The sequence below is a fragment of the Austrofundulus limnaeus genome, unplaced genomic scaffold, assembly GCF_001266775.1.
Source record: "Austrofundulus limnaeus strain Quisiro unplaced genomic scaffold, Austrofundulus_limnaeus-1.0 Scaffold274, whole genome shotgun sequence".
In the NCBI taxonomy this organism is placed as follows: domain Eukaryota; kingdom Metazoa; phylum Chordata; class Actinopteri; order Cyprinodontiformes; family Rivulidae; genus Austrofundulus; species Austrofundulus limnaeus.
Window position 1 is genome coordinate 359,536 of NW_013952676.1, and position 16,928 is coordinate 376,463.

Here is a 16,928-nt window from a genome sequence, read left to right on the forward strand (position 1 = left end):
CATTTACCCAGAATGCTTTGCGTGTAAATAAAATGGCTCCATCCGTGTTAAAATATATTTTTAAAAAATTTATATAACTAAACAGCCTACAGTATTTTTAGAGTCTTTATTTTACAGTTTAAATAAATGTTTATCAAATAAAGTTTAATGTTAAAACTAATCGGGGATCCCTTTAAATGTAATTTCATTGTTCTCTGTACAATGACAATAAAGGTGTCATCAATCAAAACAACAGATTTCATGAAAATGACGCAATCCAACATCAGTTTCCTCCTTCTCTTGGTCCAAAAAATAAAATAAACCCCCTGATCTTTTTTCTAACCGAGGCCCAAAGCTTAATGGTTGTTTGGACAAAAAAACCTCATATTTTAAGTAGGACAGTGCTACTTGAACATTTGTTTTAAAAATAAATGGAAATCTGCACCATCTGTATGAATGGATTTTATTTTCTCAGGTTGCACTTTTCGTTAGTTGGATTAATTCTTGTTTGATAAAAGCAACATTAACAAAAGACTGTTTGGTATCCAGCTGTGAGTGACTTTATTTGTTAGAGATGCTCTATTTTGGTCTGCGAGTGACTCGATTTGGTCCTCTTTACTCTCCTGCTTTTCAGGAGAGTAAAGGGGACCAAACCTGAGGCTCCAGTGATGAGTCCCACTCATTATCTACTGACATCTTGGATTAAAACAAACCTTCATTAAATATTTTTTCATTATTAAATGCAGAAATCATGATGGGGATGTAGCCTATGTGTGGAGTTTTGTTAAAAAATGGTTTTGGCTGAGTTTAAACTTTTTTTAGAAACAGTAGATTTTTGCTGTTATTTCACTCCCTACTTTTGTTCCTGATGTCCTTGAAGTTTTATTTTATCCAGTAATGATGCTAAGTGTTTTTGAGAACCCATCTTTGTTTTGTTTAAACCTTGATTAGATGTAACGTGTGACATTGGGTCATTAGTTCCTTTCAGAGATAGACCCAGTCTTTTCTGACTTTCTGAGACACTCTAAACTCTCCTGCTTTATGTTCATTCAGGATTTTGCTCTACTCAATTTTCAGATCTGCTTACCTGTAACCAGGCAAGCTTCGGCTGCATAAAACCTCTGTAATCAGCCCTGCTTCGTCTGTTTTTTAGAAATTAACTTTTTATTGGACTGTTGGTTGCATCAGTCAGATTGACTCATGTTTGAAATGATTGAAAACAAAAACAAGACCTTCATCTTTACACTTGTTTTCTGTTTTAAGGTTGTCTAGATTATTGTGGAGTAAATAAATTCAGATTTTCTTCCTCTCAGATGTGCAGTTGTGAGTTCAGTATGTAATCTGGATCAGTGTTGTGACAACACAGTGACATATCCTTTTAATTGTAGTTTATGAACGGATGGTGGTCTTTCTCTTTGGGTGGGATCACTGGACTGTTTAGATGTGACTAATTTGTGAGGGTTTTTTTTTGTTTGCTTTGTTTTTTTTTTTTTTTGCAGTCTTGACTGAGTGTTTGACCATTGAGCTGGCAGCTGTTTGGAAGCATCAGTTATTGAAAATCACAACTTATATTTTTTGTGTAAAACTGTATTGTTGCTCAGTTATTGTCTTACTCATTTTCACCTACACTGGCAGCTGCCCCTAAATTTTGTAATTTAATCTACAAGGGTACATATTTGAAAAATAGATTTTCAATGATTATTATTCATATGGTTTATTTTATTTTTATTTTTTTGTTGAACATGGATGTTTGCTGTCACAGGTGAGCACTGGTCAAAATTCAGTTGTGGTGCTCTGGAGACAGGTTGGAGAACCCTGATCTAAAACCTGATGAGGCAGTCCTGATTCCTGTAGTTTAACGGGGAGTCCTGTAGTTGTTGCTGTAATTTAAAATGTTTGGTTGACAAACTTAACCTTGACACCATCCTAATCAGTTTGTGTACTGTATTTAGACTGCCGTTGGATTTTGTTCATCAAATTTTAATAATGCAGTAGTTGTATTTATTCTGACACCTCGTTCTAACTAGAAATAATCTCCTCTTACCAGAAACAAGTCCTTTCAGTAGAACCATGTGGTTTGTACGTTTCATGAATAAAAGCCTTTTTGGTCATTTGAAGCTCTTGGTACCATGACCCACACGGTATACAGAAGAATGTGTTTTATATGTTAAGATAAGTTATATTTGAGCCGATTTAGGTTGATGAAAATAGTCTATAAAAGCACACCCTGATGATCAGTTTATTCTTTTAGAACTGTGGTTCTTTAAGTACCACCTTAAAACACGGAGCTCTCCCAGTACCATTGTTTTTATGACTTGTACAGAAACATTTTGATCAGAAACAAACTGACCACTGACCTTATTCTAACCTACAAATTTGTGTCTTTGGTCCAACATTGAGCTTTTAATCAACCACAGTGAGGCCCAGTTTCAGTCTGATCTTGGATAATTACTAAAACACACAATGAACTGGAGGTCCACTACAGTGGGCATGTCTCAAACTTCAAAGATGCTTTGTTAACATCATTATTTTTATTTAGCCAACAGTATTTAGATTTTAACACGTGGACTGTCGTGGACATGTGCCTGTCTTTCCTTTGACTCCATAATGCAGGCATGTCCAACTCCGGTCCTCAAGGGCCGGTCTCCTGCAAATTTTAGATTTGTCCCTGCTTCAACACAGCTGATTCAAATAGATGATTTACCTTCTCAGTTTACCATCAAGGTCTGCAGAGGCCCACTAATGAAGCACTCCTTAGGTTCAGCTGTGTTGAACCAGGGCCGCTCCTGAAACATGTAGGACACCGGCCCTTGAGGACCGACTTTGGACACCACTGTCATAATGGTTTCAACCCTGGATCTTATGAAGAGCCAGGACAACGGTGAGTGAAATTGGCACATCTTAAACTTTGACCCTGAATAAGTGCCGCAACAAATCAGTTTGAGAGTTTTTTCACTTGTTAGCAGGTGAGTCTTCACTGGTGCACTTTAGTAGCACCTGTCTGATTTGTAAAGATTACTAGTTGGACAATGAAGGGGTTTGGACTGAAGTCAAGTCACTTCAGTTCTGACTATATTCAGGTCTTTTATCAGATTGTGATCAAAGGTACAGGAAGCCTTGAAGCTCTTTTTCACAACCTGTGAAGACAGATTGGCCAACATATGAACAGATATTCATAGTCTGCAGGGGTGGTAGATTTGACAGCATCTGAACACATCAGATATCTTTTTAATGATGCCCGTCAGCAGTGACCAGATGTTTGAGCTCAGCTGAAGATGGTTAGAGCCTCTTAGTTTCATAGGTGATGTCTTTGATTCGAAATTGTTTAACGTTGTTTCCTTGTATATTTTGAGCAGACAAACACTGTACTACTTTCTGTCCCCTCTCAGGTAAGAGCAAGGAAGCCGAGATCAAGAGGATAAATAAAGAGCTGGCCAATATCCGCTCCAAGTTTAAAGGGGACAAGGCCCTGGATGGCTACAGTAAGAAGAAGTATGTGTGCAAGCTGCTCTTCATCTTCCTGCTCGGCCATGACATCGATTTTGGACACATGGAGGCAGTTAACCTGCTGAGCTCCAACAAGTACACAGAGAAACAGATCGTAAGTCTTTGTTCTTTGTACAGCATCATCTAATGGAGTATTGTAGAGCTCCAAATGTTTGCTATATTAACCTTTTTCACTGCATTTAATTCAGTCATCTGTCATGTGACAGATTTTTCTGGTGCTAAAGCTGCAGCGACATGAGTGTTGGACTCATTGAAAACCATTTGTTCCTCATGAGGTGGAAAAGATTCAAACGTCCACACAAAGTGGTCCTGCTGAAGTCTTTTAAGCAGAACAGAATGTTTCAGTACCGTCAGTATTTAGGTGACACTTTTAAAATCAGTTTATCTTTACCAGGACTGATCTCAGCACTGTTTCTTGTGGAAAAACTTGAGGGAACTGCATGTTGTACATTTTTTAATGTTTTTGAGGTCTGAAGTATTTCAAATATTTTAATCCTGTTCAAGCAGTTCGACACTATCAAGTTTCAGTTTCTAAGAGTTTGTATGATCCTTAGTCATTCAGGAATTAAAGTTTTCTGTCGCCACAGCTAATTTCTGTCATTTGTTTTAATAAATACATATATTATTTTTGTGGTCAGTTAGTCATTTGCTGTAAATTTAGTATGAAAATTAAACTGATTCTGCTTTCAGCAAAGAAAGTGAACCAGAACCACAGGCTTATCCAATCAGAACAGAGCCGGGTAGGTTATACTTTCTGATAGAAGGTGTTCCCAGGTGCAGCAGAGAGGGACTGCAGGTGAAAGCACCCATCAGTCTACAGTTCCTGTCATGAGCCAGCAGCAGCTCCGCTGTGAGCGACTCTCCATCCCAAAGCACTCGCAGGTGGTCTGGATCTCAGCCGGTCCAGATCACAGGTGGTCCAGTTCATGGAGCTCCTCTCTGCAGTCAGTTCAGACACACCTCTACTCCACACTGCAAATGAACCCTGCATACACACAACTGCTGCTGATCCAGCCCTGGCTGACAGAGCAGGATGGAAATGTACATTTTGTTTTTGTTTAACCTTTGTTTATTCAGTTAGTCTCTGTACAAACACACAATGCAAAAAGGCCCTCTCTGACTCTGCCCCTTTCACCTGAAACGCCTGTCAACAGAATTTAAAGTTGACCAGTTTAATCAGGGGGCTTTAATCGATCAGAAGGCACTTTGAAAATCTCCAGACTTACTGTTTTTAGTTCAGTTCATTTAATAAGTTGCACTGAAGAGTTCTGAAAATGGTTAAATATTTGTATAACATTTTATTTTTGACTCAAAGCTTGGAAAAAGGGTTTATTTGAATATATTGCATCACTCTCTTTCGTCATATTATCTTTGGTCCTGAGGATCTAAATGCTGCAGGCTAAAGTCTTCTTGCATCTTTAATGCTGTATTAGAGAACCCTGCGCTGCGACATCCTAACGCTGCGCTGTGCACTTCAACTAAGGACATACACATAATGTACTCTTCTTTACATGGAAACCTTGGGAAAGTGACAAATGTGCATAAAATATGTCACAAGTTGGCGATACTCAGGTATTTATGAACAACTCTAGAAAAATATTACAATAAAAAAGTTTTTATTGTTGCTGTGACATCAGATTCAGATTTAGGGTTTTGGACTCTGTGCAGGGAATGACTTGTGGGTCAATCGTCTCTAGCTGGCAGTGTTAGAATCACACTGTGGCTACAAAGTACAACTTTATTTACTGTTGTGAGTTCACCATCTCTTCATTTAAGAATTATCTCTCAAGGTAAACCTGACAGTTTTTCAGTCGAGTACGGTAATTATTATATTGTGTTCTGGTGCAGATAACTGGCAGATTTTCAGAGTAGTAAACATATTTACAACAGATGAACAGTGTTGTGAAAATGTTTGTTTCACTGGAATGTTTCAGATCATCAAATAAAATGTAAATATCAGATTAAGATTAAATATAAAATACAGTTTAACTGATTTCAGTTAAAGAAGAAGCTGTCCTGRGATCATCTTCCTCATGGTTGAAGCTACAGTGTATTACAGTGATTGTTTTTAAAACATAAAGCAGTTTCCTGATTCTGTCACTGACTGTTTTCTCAGGAACAGGAAATGTTTAGTAAGCAGAAAAAGATTTGAGTCAGGATCAGGGTGGTTTTAACTGGACTACAAGCAGAGAAACCAGGTTTGCTCCAAATGCTTGATTTGTGACTTTTTATCCTGGCTTTTGGCCTCTTAAACAACAACAAAAAGAATTAAAAAATCTTGAGGCAATTCTAGCAAATGTTGCCAGTTTTTATTGTATAACCTTGACATGCAGCTCAGGACAATTGGTTATGATGTTGCCATTTTCTCATCCCAGTTCAGTTAAACAAACAGAACAAACCTCTCCTGCTAGTCTGTTAAAAGCCTTAATTTTACTGTATTCAGACAAATAACCCTGAGACCTGTAATCAGTATGTCAGTGAAATGACACAATGCATGCTTTTGGAAGGCTGTTTGTGGTTTACACACTAAATGCAGTGAAATATATTACATTTACAGTATGAGCCTTGTATAAACCAGTACAAAACACCTTCCTGGATTTTATCATTTTCAGGGTTTCTTTAAGTTTTTAGGTCTAAATATCAGCTGCCTTTGACCTGCTGAAGAGGAACCAAAGGGGCTAATCCTTGGTGGGTTTGGGGGAGTTAATCTAATTCAGAAGTAAAATTAGACATTTTTTTTATTTCTGCAAGATCTCTATAGAAATAGTCAGCAACATTGTTCAAAGTAATATTTAAAAAAGGGAACTTCATAATAGATTAAAAACCATTTATACCAGTAGAACTAGTTTATGTAGAACTACCAGGTTTTCTTTGGTTTCTGCAGAATTAACAGTGTGTAATTTGTTCATCAGTGTGTACTGATATGTATGCACTGAAAACACACTTGCAGCTGTTATTAATGTCAGTTATACTGGCCCTTTATTACAAATTTTGAACGTTGAAGATAAATTTAAAGTGAGTACATTTGTAGATCACACACTGGTAACAATCAATTTAACATCTGGACTAAATGTCTGATCTCAGCACCATGTTTGAGTCAAAGACTCAGAGCACTTAAAGTCTCGGGTGTGGTAACTTTATTATTAAACTTTGCACAAGTTGGCTCAGTTATCAACCTGATTCAAATCCGTTCAGGAAATTTATTTGGCCTAAATACTCTGGTGTTCATAACATCTATTTCTATATACTGTATCTCTCTAGTACTGATCCACTGTTTAATTTGCAAAGCTGTATTAAAAAAAACTTGTCTGATGTGACTGAAATGATTTTGTCCACAGATGATCAGGGATAGTTTATAGAAAACATTTATTTTTAAAAGATAAAATTGTTGTTTTTAAATTATGTGCTAGCCCAAAAACAACAGGTTAAAAAATGTGAATTCAAAGTCCACACTCTGTTTCTTTCAACTTGTCTGGTATTATAATGCCTGTTGTTTGCTCTCTGCAGGGGTACTTGTTTATCTCAGTGCTGGTRAACAGCAACAGTGAGCTCATCCGTCTGATCAACAACGCCATCAAGAACGACCTGTCCAGCAGGAACCCTACCTTCATGTGCCTGGCCCTGCACTGCATCGCCAATGTGGGCAGCCGGGAGATGGCAGAGGCCTTCGCCAGCGAGATCCCTCGCATCCTGGTGGCTGGGTGAGTGAGAGAGAGAGAGACTGGTGGCTGGGTGAGTGAGAGAGGGAGACTGGTGGCTGGGTGAGTGAGTGAAAGACTGACTGGTGACTGAGTGAGTGAAAGACTGACTGGTGGCTGAGTGTGTGAGAGACAAAAATAAAATAAAATCTCAGCTTTCCTGTGGAGAATCTAACAACTCTGTTAATGTGATGGACCACAGGGATACGATGGACAGTGTAAAGCAGTCTGCTGCCCTCTGTCTGCTGCGGCTCTATAAAACCTCTCCTGACTTGGTTCTGATGGGGGAGTGGACTTCACGTGTGGTGCACCTGCTCAACGACCAACACATGGTGAGAGCTGACTTCTGGCTGGACTCTTGGTTCATGTGGTGTCAGTTCCACTCTGCTGTTTTCTGACTGATAAATGAGCTGATGGATGTATTCTGGGTTTAGGGTGTGGTGACTGCAGCCATATCTCTCATCACCTGTCTGAGCCAGAAAAACCCAGATGAGTTCAAGACGTGCGTCTCGCTGGCCGTTTCCAGACTCAGCAGAGTAAGTGTGTCAGAGTGACTGGTGTATGTGCATCTGTCCTGTTCTGTTCTATCTGTGGTTTTAATGAGGTAACGTCTTGTGTCTGTTGTCAGAATCACTACATCTGTTAAAATGGAGACAGATTATTGCTGAAACCTTTGATTCTTGGTAGGCTGGTTCAGACTAAACGCAGATGAATTTATATAGATGAGTGTTGTATTGCACAAAACAATTAGAATGCATAGTTTTAATTTGCTCATTTCACAAATGAAATTCATTAGCACTGGTTAAATTGGCAAACTGTTGTATCAAAGCATGTAACTTAGGTCGTCATGTTGTTTATCTTCTCGTTGATGGACTTGTATAGATTTGATCAGTCTGTCGTGTTTTAAACTCCTTCATGAAAGATTTATTCAACTCTTTAGAGACCAGGGGCCTCATGTGTCAACGGTGCGTATGCACAAAAAGCTTGCGTACGCCCTTTCCCACACAAAACTCCAGATGTATCAAGATTGAAATGAACATGGAAATGTGTGCAGCCCCACACCAAATTTATTGCTTGTGTACGCATGTTTCTCTGGTTCTGGTTCCATCACTGACACTTAGAGGTGATTCTAGGAAACTGTTCATGATGTAAAAGTGATTATTTTTCACACCAGAAAAACTTTAACAATTATTACATCCGCATGTACACCATTAGATAAAGGTCGCACAGAGTTGTGCCTAAAATACTTTTAACAGGAACAGATTCTGCCTTTATTGGAGGATATAAAAAATAACAATACGCAGAACAGGTATTTATTTATACACAGAGGATCAGCCGTTTTCAGCTTCTAAGAATAATCACTTTGCAACAGTATTTGGAGCTGCGGTTGATCTGGGAGTGTGACACGGTGACGTGGAGCCGTGCACTGGGTGTGCACGTGCAGCTCATGCTGGGGTTCCACAGAGTAGGGCTGGGCGATATGATCAAAATTTTCTATCACGGTATTTTCAACATTTTCACCGGTTTCACGGTATTTGACGGCATTTTTCTTTTCATCACAGCTCAGCTGATAATAAAATATACAAATTCTGCTTATTGACTTTTTTTCTTTTACCGTACCTCTGTCTGTGTCGCTGTTTCCCTCCTCTGTGTCTGTTCTTTTCTGACTGGTGGTTGGAGACAGTAGTCATGCATTTTGGTCCAGTCGTGTAGGAGGAGGTTTAAGAAAAGATTATGATCGGGTTTATTGTTTTACGTTATTTATTAAAGCTTATCAGCACGACTCACCTTGCACACCAGTCACTTCCAACTCCACTACGAACTACTTCCTGCAGGCTTTTCACAATAGAACCACGTTAAGTCTCCATCAGCATAACGTCTCCATATTAACTAACCACGTTAAATCTAACTGTGCCCGTCACTGAAGAGGTGTTTACTACATTCAGCGACGGCGAAAACAGGATGTTTTTTAAACGTCAGTCAATATAAGCAGCGGAATCACCACCCGCGGCTGCAACTAGCTGCTCCAAACATTAGCATGCTAACGCACATAGCAGTGCAGCAAGGAAAAATGTCCCCCGGGAAACAACAGTTCAATGGCGGCCGTGACGAAACGTTCCRCTATTTAAACTGGAATGTCCAGTATTCAGAAAATTCATATCATAACAAAAATAAAAACCAGTAGTCTGTACAAAACGGTATACCACCCAGCACTACCACAGAGGCTTTCTAGAGGGAGCTGACAGCAGGGTTAAAAATCCAAAACAGCAGTTTTGGATTTTTCATGATTGACGATGGTTCAACACACGTAAATGAAGGCATGTCAGGGGAGGAGTCTCACGTGTGCTCAGTTCCACGTTGATTTTAATGTACAAAAGAAATGTGGGTGGATTCCGGCGTACGCACGGTTTGACACATCTGTTTTTTTATTTTTTATTTTTTTGTATGCTGTTGTCTTGTTTTGACTGTACACCACGTTCAAGTAAGAAATCCATGCATGTGCAGGTGTACATGAGGCCTCTGGAGCAGCTGAGTTAAAACTGAAGGAACAGGAGGTTCACAGGCGGGAATAAAATATTTGGCTAATCTGGGGAGGAAACTTACAGACTAGTTGACTCTTACACATTAGCTGCAGCTCATATTGTAACCGTCTTTGTCTGAGCATTAAAGTCCTTGTACAAAAGAACATGCAACACCAAGTATCTACTGTGTATATGTCCTCTGGTTGGCAGAGAACGTGATGCTTTGCTGCTGTTTCACTCTTGTATAAACTAATATGGAGATGTCAAATTTTTGTTTAACCAAGAACAGGAACTGGTTTTAACACCGAGAAACAAAAAGTAAAACTGTTATTTTCAGATCGTGTCGTCAGCCTCCACTGACCTGCAGGACTACACCTACTACTTTGTGCCAGCTCCGTGGCTGTCCTGTAAGCTGCTGCGTCTGCTGCAGTGTTACCCTCCACCAGAAGATGGGGCTGTGAAAGGTCGTCTGGTGGAGTGCTTGGAGACCATTCTCAACAAAGCTCAGGAGCCGCCCAAGTCCAAAAAGGTTCAGCATTCCAACGCCAAGAATGCTATCTTGTTTGAGGCTATATCACTTATCATCCACTACGACAGGTACGTCAGCAACGTGCAGGTAAACACAACTAAAGGACGTGTTTATATTAAGCCTTAATGTTAGTTTGCAGTGCAACAGCTTCTTTTTATTAGCCACAAAAAATAAGTAAAGAATTACTTCTTTTTAAAGTCAGTTTAATGCACACAAACACAAACTTTGACCTGGAACAGAACTTTATTACTTCTCTTTCAATACATATAAAAGTAATTTCTGCAATTCTAGAACTCATTCAGTCACTGTTTTTTTTTAATTTATTAAAAAAATTTTAAACGAGTCTTGTAACACAGAACATAACACACCACAAACCCCCAAACCGAGACAAACCCTTCAGTATCAGAAGCGTTTTGTAAAATTTAATAACTGTTTTTAAACATAGAGCTCCAACCCTTCAAGAGCAAGCTCTGTATTTACAGATCCTGTTGCTCTGTTCTCAAGAGCCAAATACTAATTTCTGCTTCTGCCAGACACGTTTACATTGCACTGTTGAAAACTCTGAGCCAGAAATATTGTTTTTGCCAAAAACTTGTCCTGAGTCAGTCAACCAGTGTTCCAACAACCCAAGTCTGAGACATCAAACCACAGATGTTGCAAAGTGTTGCTGAGCTCAGCTGTAAATCACTAAATTGATTTTCAGTTATATCTTAGGTACTGTAAGAATAAAGTTTATGTTTTGTGTACTTTTGCTGTATCTTAAATGTAATATTTTCTGTCTGTTGGACAAATTGAGGATGTTTGTTCCTCTTAGGGGTTATTGAGTGTTTTCATGTGTTGTTGCCAGTGGGAACAACTTCCTGTTTACTGTAGACATGAACAGGCATCACCATTATTACTGTTTTGGTTGTGCACAAAACAACAATGAAATCCTTATATAATAGCAGTAAAGTCTTCTGGTTTTAAGTATTTGTTTTTATTTATATGCTGAGGTAGGTAGAATACTTAAAATTTTTACTAATGTTAAAACATGGTAACACTACTTCAGCATATTTTTACTCAAGTAAATGTAAAAGGTAGCTGTACAAGAAATGACTCGAGTAAAAAAGTATTTGGTAAAAGGCCACTCAGGTACTGAGTAACTGATCAAGACATCGATCATTTAATATTTAAAACTTGCATCATCAGACGAACCAAAATAGAAAGCAAGTTTTTTTTCCCAAAAATTTACTCCAAGTAAATGCAATTAGTTACTACYCAACTCTGTTTATACGTCACTAGCTAGACTACATACTGTATAAGCTGAGGGTTGGTTTTGTTTTGCAGTGAGCCAAACCTCCTGGTGCGAGCCTGTAATCAGCTCGGTCAGTTCCTGCAGCACAGAGAGACTAACCTGCGCTACCTGGCTCTGGAAAGCATGTGCACTTTGGCCAGCTCTGAGTTTTCACATGAAGCTGTAAAGACCCACATCGAGACGGTCATCAACGCCCTCAAGGTGCCACCTTAACCCCTTTTTATTACCAGAAATATGTCCTGACATCAGAACGAACAGCTTGGTGTCAGTCTGTCTTTTGTTTAGTTTGTGCTCATGTGTTTCTTCAGACTGAAAGAGATGTGAGCGTTCGACAGCGAGCAGCTGACCTGCTGTATGCCATGTGTGACCGCAGTAACGCCAAGCAGATTGTAGCAGAGATGCTGAGCTACCTGGAGACGGCAGACTACTCCATCAGAGAGGAGATGGTGGGCATGACACACTGAAGCCGCACAATTTTCATCTTGGCTGCAGACATGACATCTTATTGTTGTACTGTTTGCATATCTTAGTCATGGCTGTCAGAAATGAGGAGAAATAGACATGAGTGGTTTTTTTTTTCCTTACAGGTTCCAAAGCTTAGATTTATTGATTGGGCCATTTTAGAWCTTTGGTTGTTTTTCTGTCCATCACTGGAAAGTTAAAAGTGTGAAAATGGTTTGAGAACAAAAACAACACACAGCTGAATGAAGCAGTCTGCCACTACAAATACAGCAGTACTGTTGAAGCAAATGACTTCTGTCCATGAAAAATACAACTTATTCACTTGAAGCTTCAGGCACGCAACGCAAGGACAAAAGAAACAAATCCACTGCATCATATCTCCGTCTGTGCAGATTCAGTTTGTTTGAAGTGGAGCAGAAAGAAATGATCATAAAACTGTAGAGTCTAATTTTGGTTTGACTAAACAAATAGTATTTCATTAGTTTTCTGCAGCTGTAAACCCAAATGATGTCATAATTGATGTCATCTTGAGTGTCTGTAATTGTGTTTTTCAGGTGCTGAAAGTGGCCATACTTGCAGAGAAGTATGCTGTGGACTACTCYTGGTATGTAGACACCATTCTGAACCTCATCCGCATTGCTGGGGACTACGTCAGCGAAGAGGTGTGGTACCGCGTCATTCAGATCGTCATCAACAGAGACGATGTGCAGGGCTACGCTGCCAAGACCGTGTTTGAGGTACCATCAAATGAAGCTAGCGTGTTAGGTTCTCTTTTCTGGTAAAATGACWGAGATGGTGAACCACAACAAGGTTTGTGTTGAGTTCAAACATCTGAAACTTGTTTTAAATAAGAACTTGATTTGTAAAAAAAATATTTGGTCATTTTCATTTTTCTTCAATCAACTCAAAGCTTAAATATGATGTTTCAGATCTTCTGGCTTTTGCTTTAATAAACTTAGCTACTTGTCATAGGGTGAAATTAGGGATGCACTGATTTTCCTTAATTTGGGAAATCTGACGATTTAGATGAGATCTGTGGAAAACACTGGCTTCTCACAAAGGTCTGGAGATCAGCCAGTCTCTCCTTTTGCTTTGCTGTGAGCATTTCCTCATGTCCAGTTAATTGTTTCAAAACTGCAGTCGGTGCACMCCTAGTTGAAATACTAAGTGGAATAATTTGATCCTCCTCCAGGCCTTGCAAGCCCCGGCCTGCCATGAGAACATGGTGAAAGTTGGAGGCTACATTCTGGGAGAGTTTGGGAACCTGATTGCTGGTGACCCGCGGTCCAGGTGCGTACAGTGTTGTGTTGCAGATCAGGTAACGTGTCTGAGATCAGGTGGTGACCTTGTTGCTTTGTCTTCCAGCCCCCTGGTCCAGTTCAACCTTCTCCACTCCAAATTCCACCTTTGCTCCGTGCCGACTCGTGCCCTCTTGTTGTCGGCCTACATCAAGTTCATCAACCTGTTCCCAGAGACCAAGGCCACCATCCAGGAAGTGCTGCGCTGCGACAGCCAGATCCGCAACTCCGACGTGGAGCTGCAACAGCGAGCTGTCGAGTATCTGAAGCTCTCTTCTATTGCCAGTACCGATGTCCTGGTTAGTTCTGTTAGCCCAGCATGGCTCAGGTCACAGTCCACATGTTGCTGATGACTCRGATCACTAAAAGGTCTATAAAACTGGTGCTGACCCAGCTGGACTCAGTGTTGTTTATTTGTTCTTAGGCCACAGTTCTGGAGGAGATGCCTCCGTTCCCAGAGAGGGAGTCATCAATTCTGGCGAAGCTGAAGAAGAAGAAGGGCCCCGGGGCCGTTTCTGTAACGGAGCTGGAAGACGGGAAGAGGGAGGGTGGCGAGTTGAAYGGAGGCAGCGACCGTGGGCCGGATGCAGCAGCCATGGCTGCCTCTAATGCTGTAAACAGACTTTCTGTGTGGTTTCTACTCTCATCTGTGTCACACCTGCTCTGCTAAAAGTCTCTGTGTTTTCCAGTCCACCCCATCACCATCAGCAGACCTCCTCGGCATTCGTTCCACCGCTCCAGTTAATACTGCTCCACCCAGCACCGGCAGCCTACTGGTAGATGTTTTCTCAGAGGCGGGGCCGGCTGCACCTTCTGCTGCCGTCAATGATGACGGCTTCCTAAGGTAAGAAGTCACCTGTTGGTCTACTGTTGGAGATATCACTGCGAGTCCAATATGAGCTGCAGCAGCTGCCATTAATCCATTAATGAATTCAACAGTCTGCACAACAGCTTCAGGAACTCTGAATAAAACACATTAAACACATTCACTCTTGAATCCAGCAAGTTCTCACATGGTGGAGCTTACTTATTAGAGCACTGTTTATATGGGAACTGTTTTCACTTCTTTAAAATGTTTTGTTTTATTTCATTTAAAATGTTCACATAAAAAAATCCTACAACCCTATATCAGCTGTCAAAGATGTAGCTCTTGTCTACATCAAACTGTCAGAAGACCTGCTTAGTGGTATAAAGACCATGAAAAGAGGTTTCTTAGGTAACTATTTGCGCTCAGTCATCTGCACCAGGTAACCCTAAAACRGATGTGAGGCAGTTCTCATACTGGACCAGGCAGCCTGTGTGGTTTCATGTTGTGTTTGTAGACTTGTGTTTGGTGTGGCTCTTTCTTTGCTTTATCTGTGTCAGAAACAGACCTGTCAACCTGAAGGGACTTGGAGTCAGAAAACAACTTGCTGCTTCTTTGGAACCTCTTAAGTTTACCTTGAGTTTAGGGAAACTCTGAGTCTGTCACCATGTCACCACCAACTCTGTAAGGTAAACCTGCTGGCTCCCACCGGAAGCAGCTTTCTGACCTGAGGTGGTTGATGCTAACGTGTAGCATCACGAGGTGGTTGATGCTAACGTGTAGCATCACGAGGTGGTTGATGCTAACGTGTAGCATCACGAGGTGGTTGATGCTAACGTGTAGCATCACGAGGTGGTCGATGCTAACGTGTAGCATCACGAGGTGGTCGATATATCGATATTGTAATGGTTCGTGATTCAGTTATATCGAGGCAAAATGAAAATATCTATATCGTCGTCATATTCTCCATGTGAATCGATATCATATGCCCATCTAACAGTCATTGTGTTAGATGGGCATATGATATCGCATTATATCGATCGCAGACATGAATTGAATTGAATCGAAATCATATCGTGACAGACTTTGATGTCGAGAAATATCGAATCGTCATCCAAACATATCGATGTGAGATATTGTGATAAAGCTGGCGATTTACACCCCTATGAGTTGGTCGATGCTAACGTGTTGTATCACGARTTGGTCCATGCTAACGTGTAGAATCCATATTCCCTGCTGTAAACACGGCGTGCTGTGTATGACATCACGTCTTCAGGGTTGTGGACTGTGAGTCTGAGGTCCACTTTAAATTAAAACAGCCACACAGAAACCTCTRTTCATTCGGACCTGCTGTAGTCTTATGCTGTGTTCACACCGAATGCGATTTCAGCGTCAAAATTGCGTCCAATGCTTCAAGTTGGACGCTTGTGCACTTTGAGGTCAGACATGAGTCAAAACTGCTCTTGAAGCGCTCGACGCACGTCCAGCATGTCAAGATCCCCCCCCCCCAATCCCGCTGATCTCTCCTCCTCCTGTCGGTCTCTGTTTAATGACCGATGAAATAAAGAAAGTGGCTTTGCTTTATTTACTGAGTGCAAGAGAACGTYGCGCTCATCAGATAATTAATTCACCAGATAATTCAGAGATGTTCTGAGTTTGGTGAGTTTCATCACCCAGGAGCTGCAAGCTCACGGCTCGCTTTAAGAACCATTTTTGTCCTGAGTCCAGTTTGATGAGCTGCTGACCTGCATCGGTGCTGATATCTCCTGCTAGGACACAGACTACAGGCACTTGATTTCAGCTAAAGGCACTTGATTTCAGCTAAAGAGCTCCTTGTCCATCTGTCTCAGGTTAGTGGACGTCATTCAGAAAACTGTCCCTTTGGAGAATCTGTCACTATGTCACACTGTTGAGTCTCTCTGATTGGTTGACGCGGCATTAGCTGCATCCATTGGATGTTGTTTGGAATCACTTGCTTCGTTTTAAGGTGGTAAAACAAATGGCTTGTATTTATCCCTTTCTACATACTTTGCAGATTACTTTTTCTGCACTACACGTGTTTACTCTGTGCGTGCTCCGATGGGGTGACAATCATCCCGTTTATGCTTTACAAGCTTTTTTTTTTTTTTTGGAAATACAGTCAGACTGTCACCCTTTCCCACAGTGCTTCCCTGCTGTATGACTTGAGACAGTATCATGCTATGACTGCAGGAGAAACGAGGTCCATTAGACTCTGCGAATTTTTGTGCGTCCTGCTGGAGCTCGTTCTGACGTCACCTGCACTGACAGTCGCCTCGCTGCGTGTGGTCGCTCGGCAGCCGACTGGACGACACGCCATCACGTAAATATGTAAACAGTTCGGCATTCATTTTCGCACACCCGAACCAGGTCCAGATAATTTATATTTTGCAACTTTTTGCTCTTCATTTGCACTCTCAGCCACGCTGCTTCCCGCTTCCTGTTTTGACTCCAGCCGGTTACGTCCTCAAAAAGAATTTCCGCGGTTGGCCGGTAGAATACAGATCTCAATCATAGGCCAAATTCATATAGTTTCTACCGTATATCGTTTATATCGCGCATTCCTAACTCTTAGCACACAAAGTCCCAGTCCTCAGAAGTTTGTTAAAGTTGTTTGGGTCACGAGATGTGGGCAGATGTTTCTGCAGCTGGGAGAGATGGTTCAGGTTGACAGGTCTGCTGCATTGTCAGTTCTTTATCTTGCTCTGTATGTGACTGTCTTTGGTCTTTTTCTCTCCTACCCTTTCTCTTTTTTCGTGTGTGTGTGTGTGTGTGTGTGTGTGTGTGTGTGTGTGTGTGTGTGTGTGTGTGTGTGT

At 40.8% G+C, this 16,928-nt stretch overlaps 1 protein-coding gene across 1 annotated transcript in view; it reads left to right on the top strand.

Annotated features, from left to right (window-relative positions):
* The window catches only part of ap2a1 (adaptor related protein complex 2 subunit alpha 1), a gene marked incomplete in the record, with an annotated part of 53,914 nt that overhangs the window by 3,783 nt on the left and 33,203 nt on the right, over positions 1 to 16,928 (top strand). Inside the window, 12 exon segments of the mRNA XM_014020962.1 lie at positions 3,369 to 3,580; positions 6,994 to 7,187; positions 7,387 to 7,516; positions 7,619 to 7,720; positions 10,044 to 10,303; positions 11,562 to 11,730; positions 11,838 to 11,975; positions 12,546 to 12,728; positions 13,184 to 13,281; positions 13,357 to 13,588; positions 13,714 to 13,902; positions 13,979 to 14,133. Of these exon segments, the coding sequence (XP_013876416.1) occupies positions 3,369 to 3,580; positions 6,994 to 7,187; positions 7,387 to 7,516; positions 7,619 to 7,720; positions 10,044 to 10,303; positions 11,562 to 11,730; positions 11,838 to 11,975; positions 12,546 to 12,728; positions 13,184 to 13,281; positions 13,357 to 13,588; positions 13,714 to 13,902; positions 13,979 to 14,133 (2,062 nt within the window).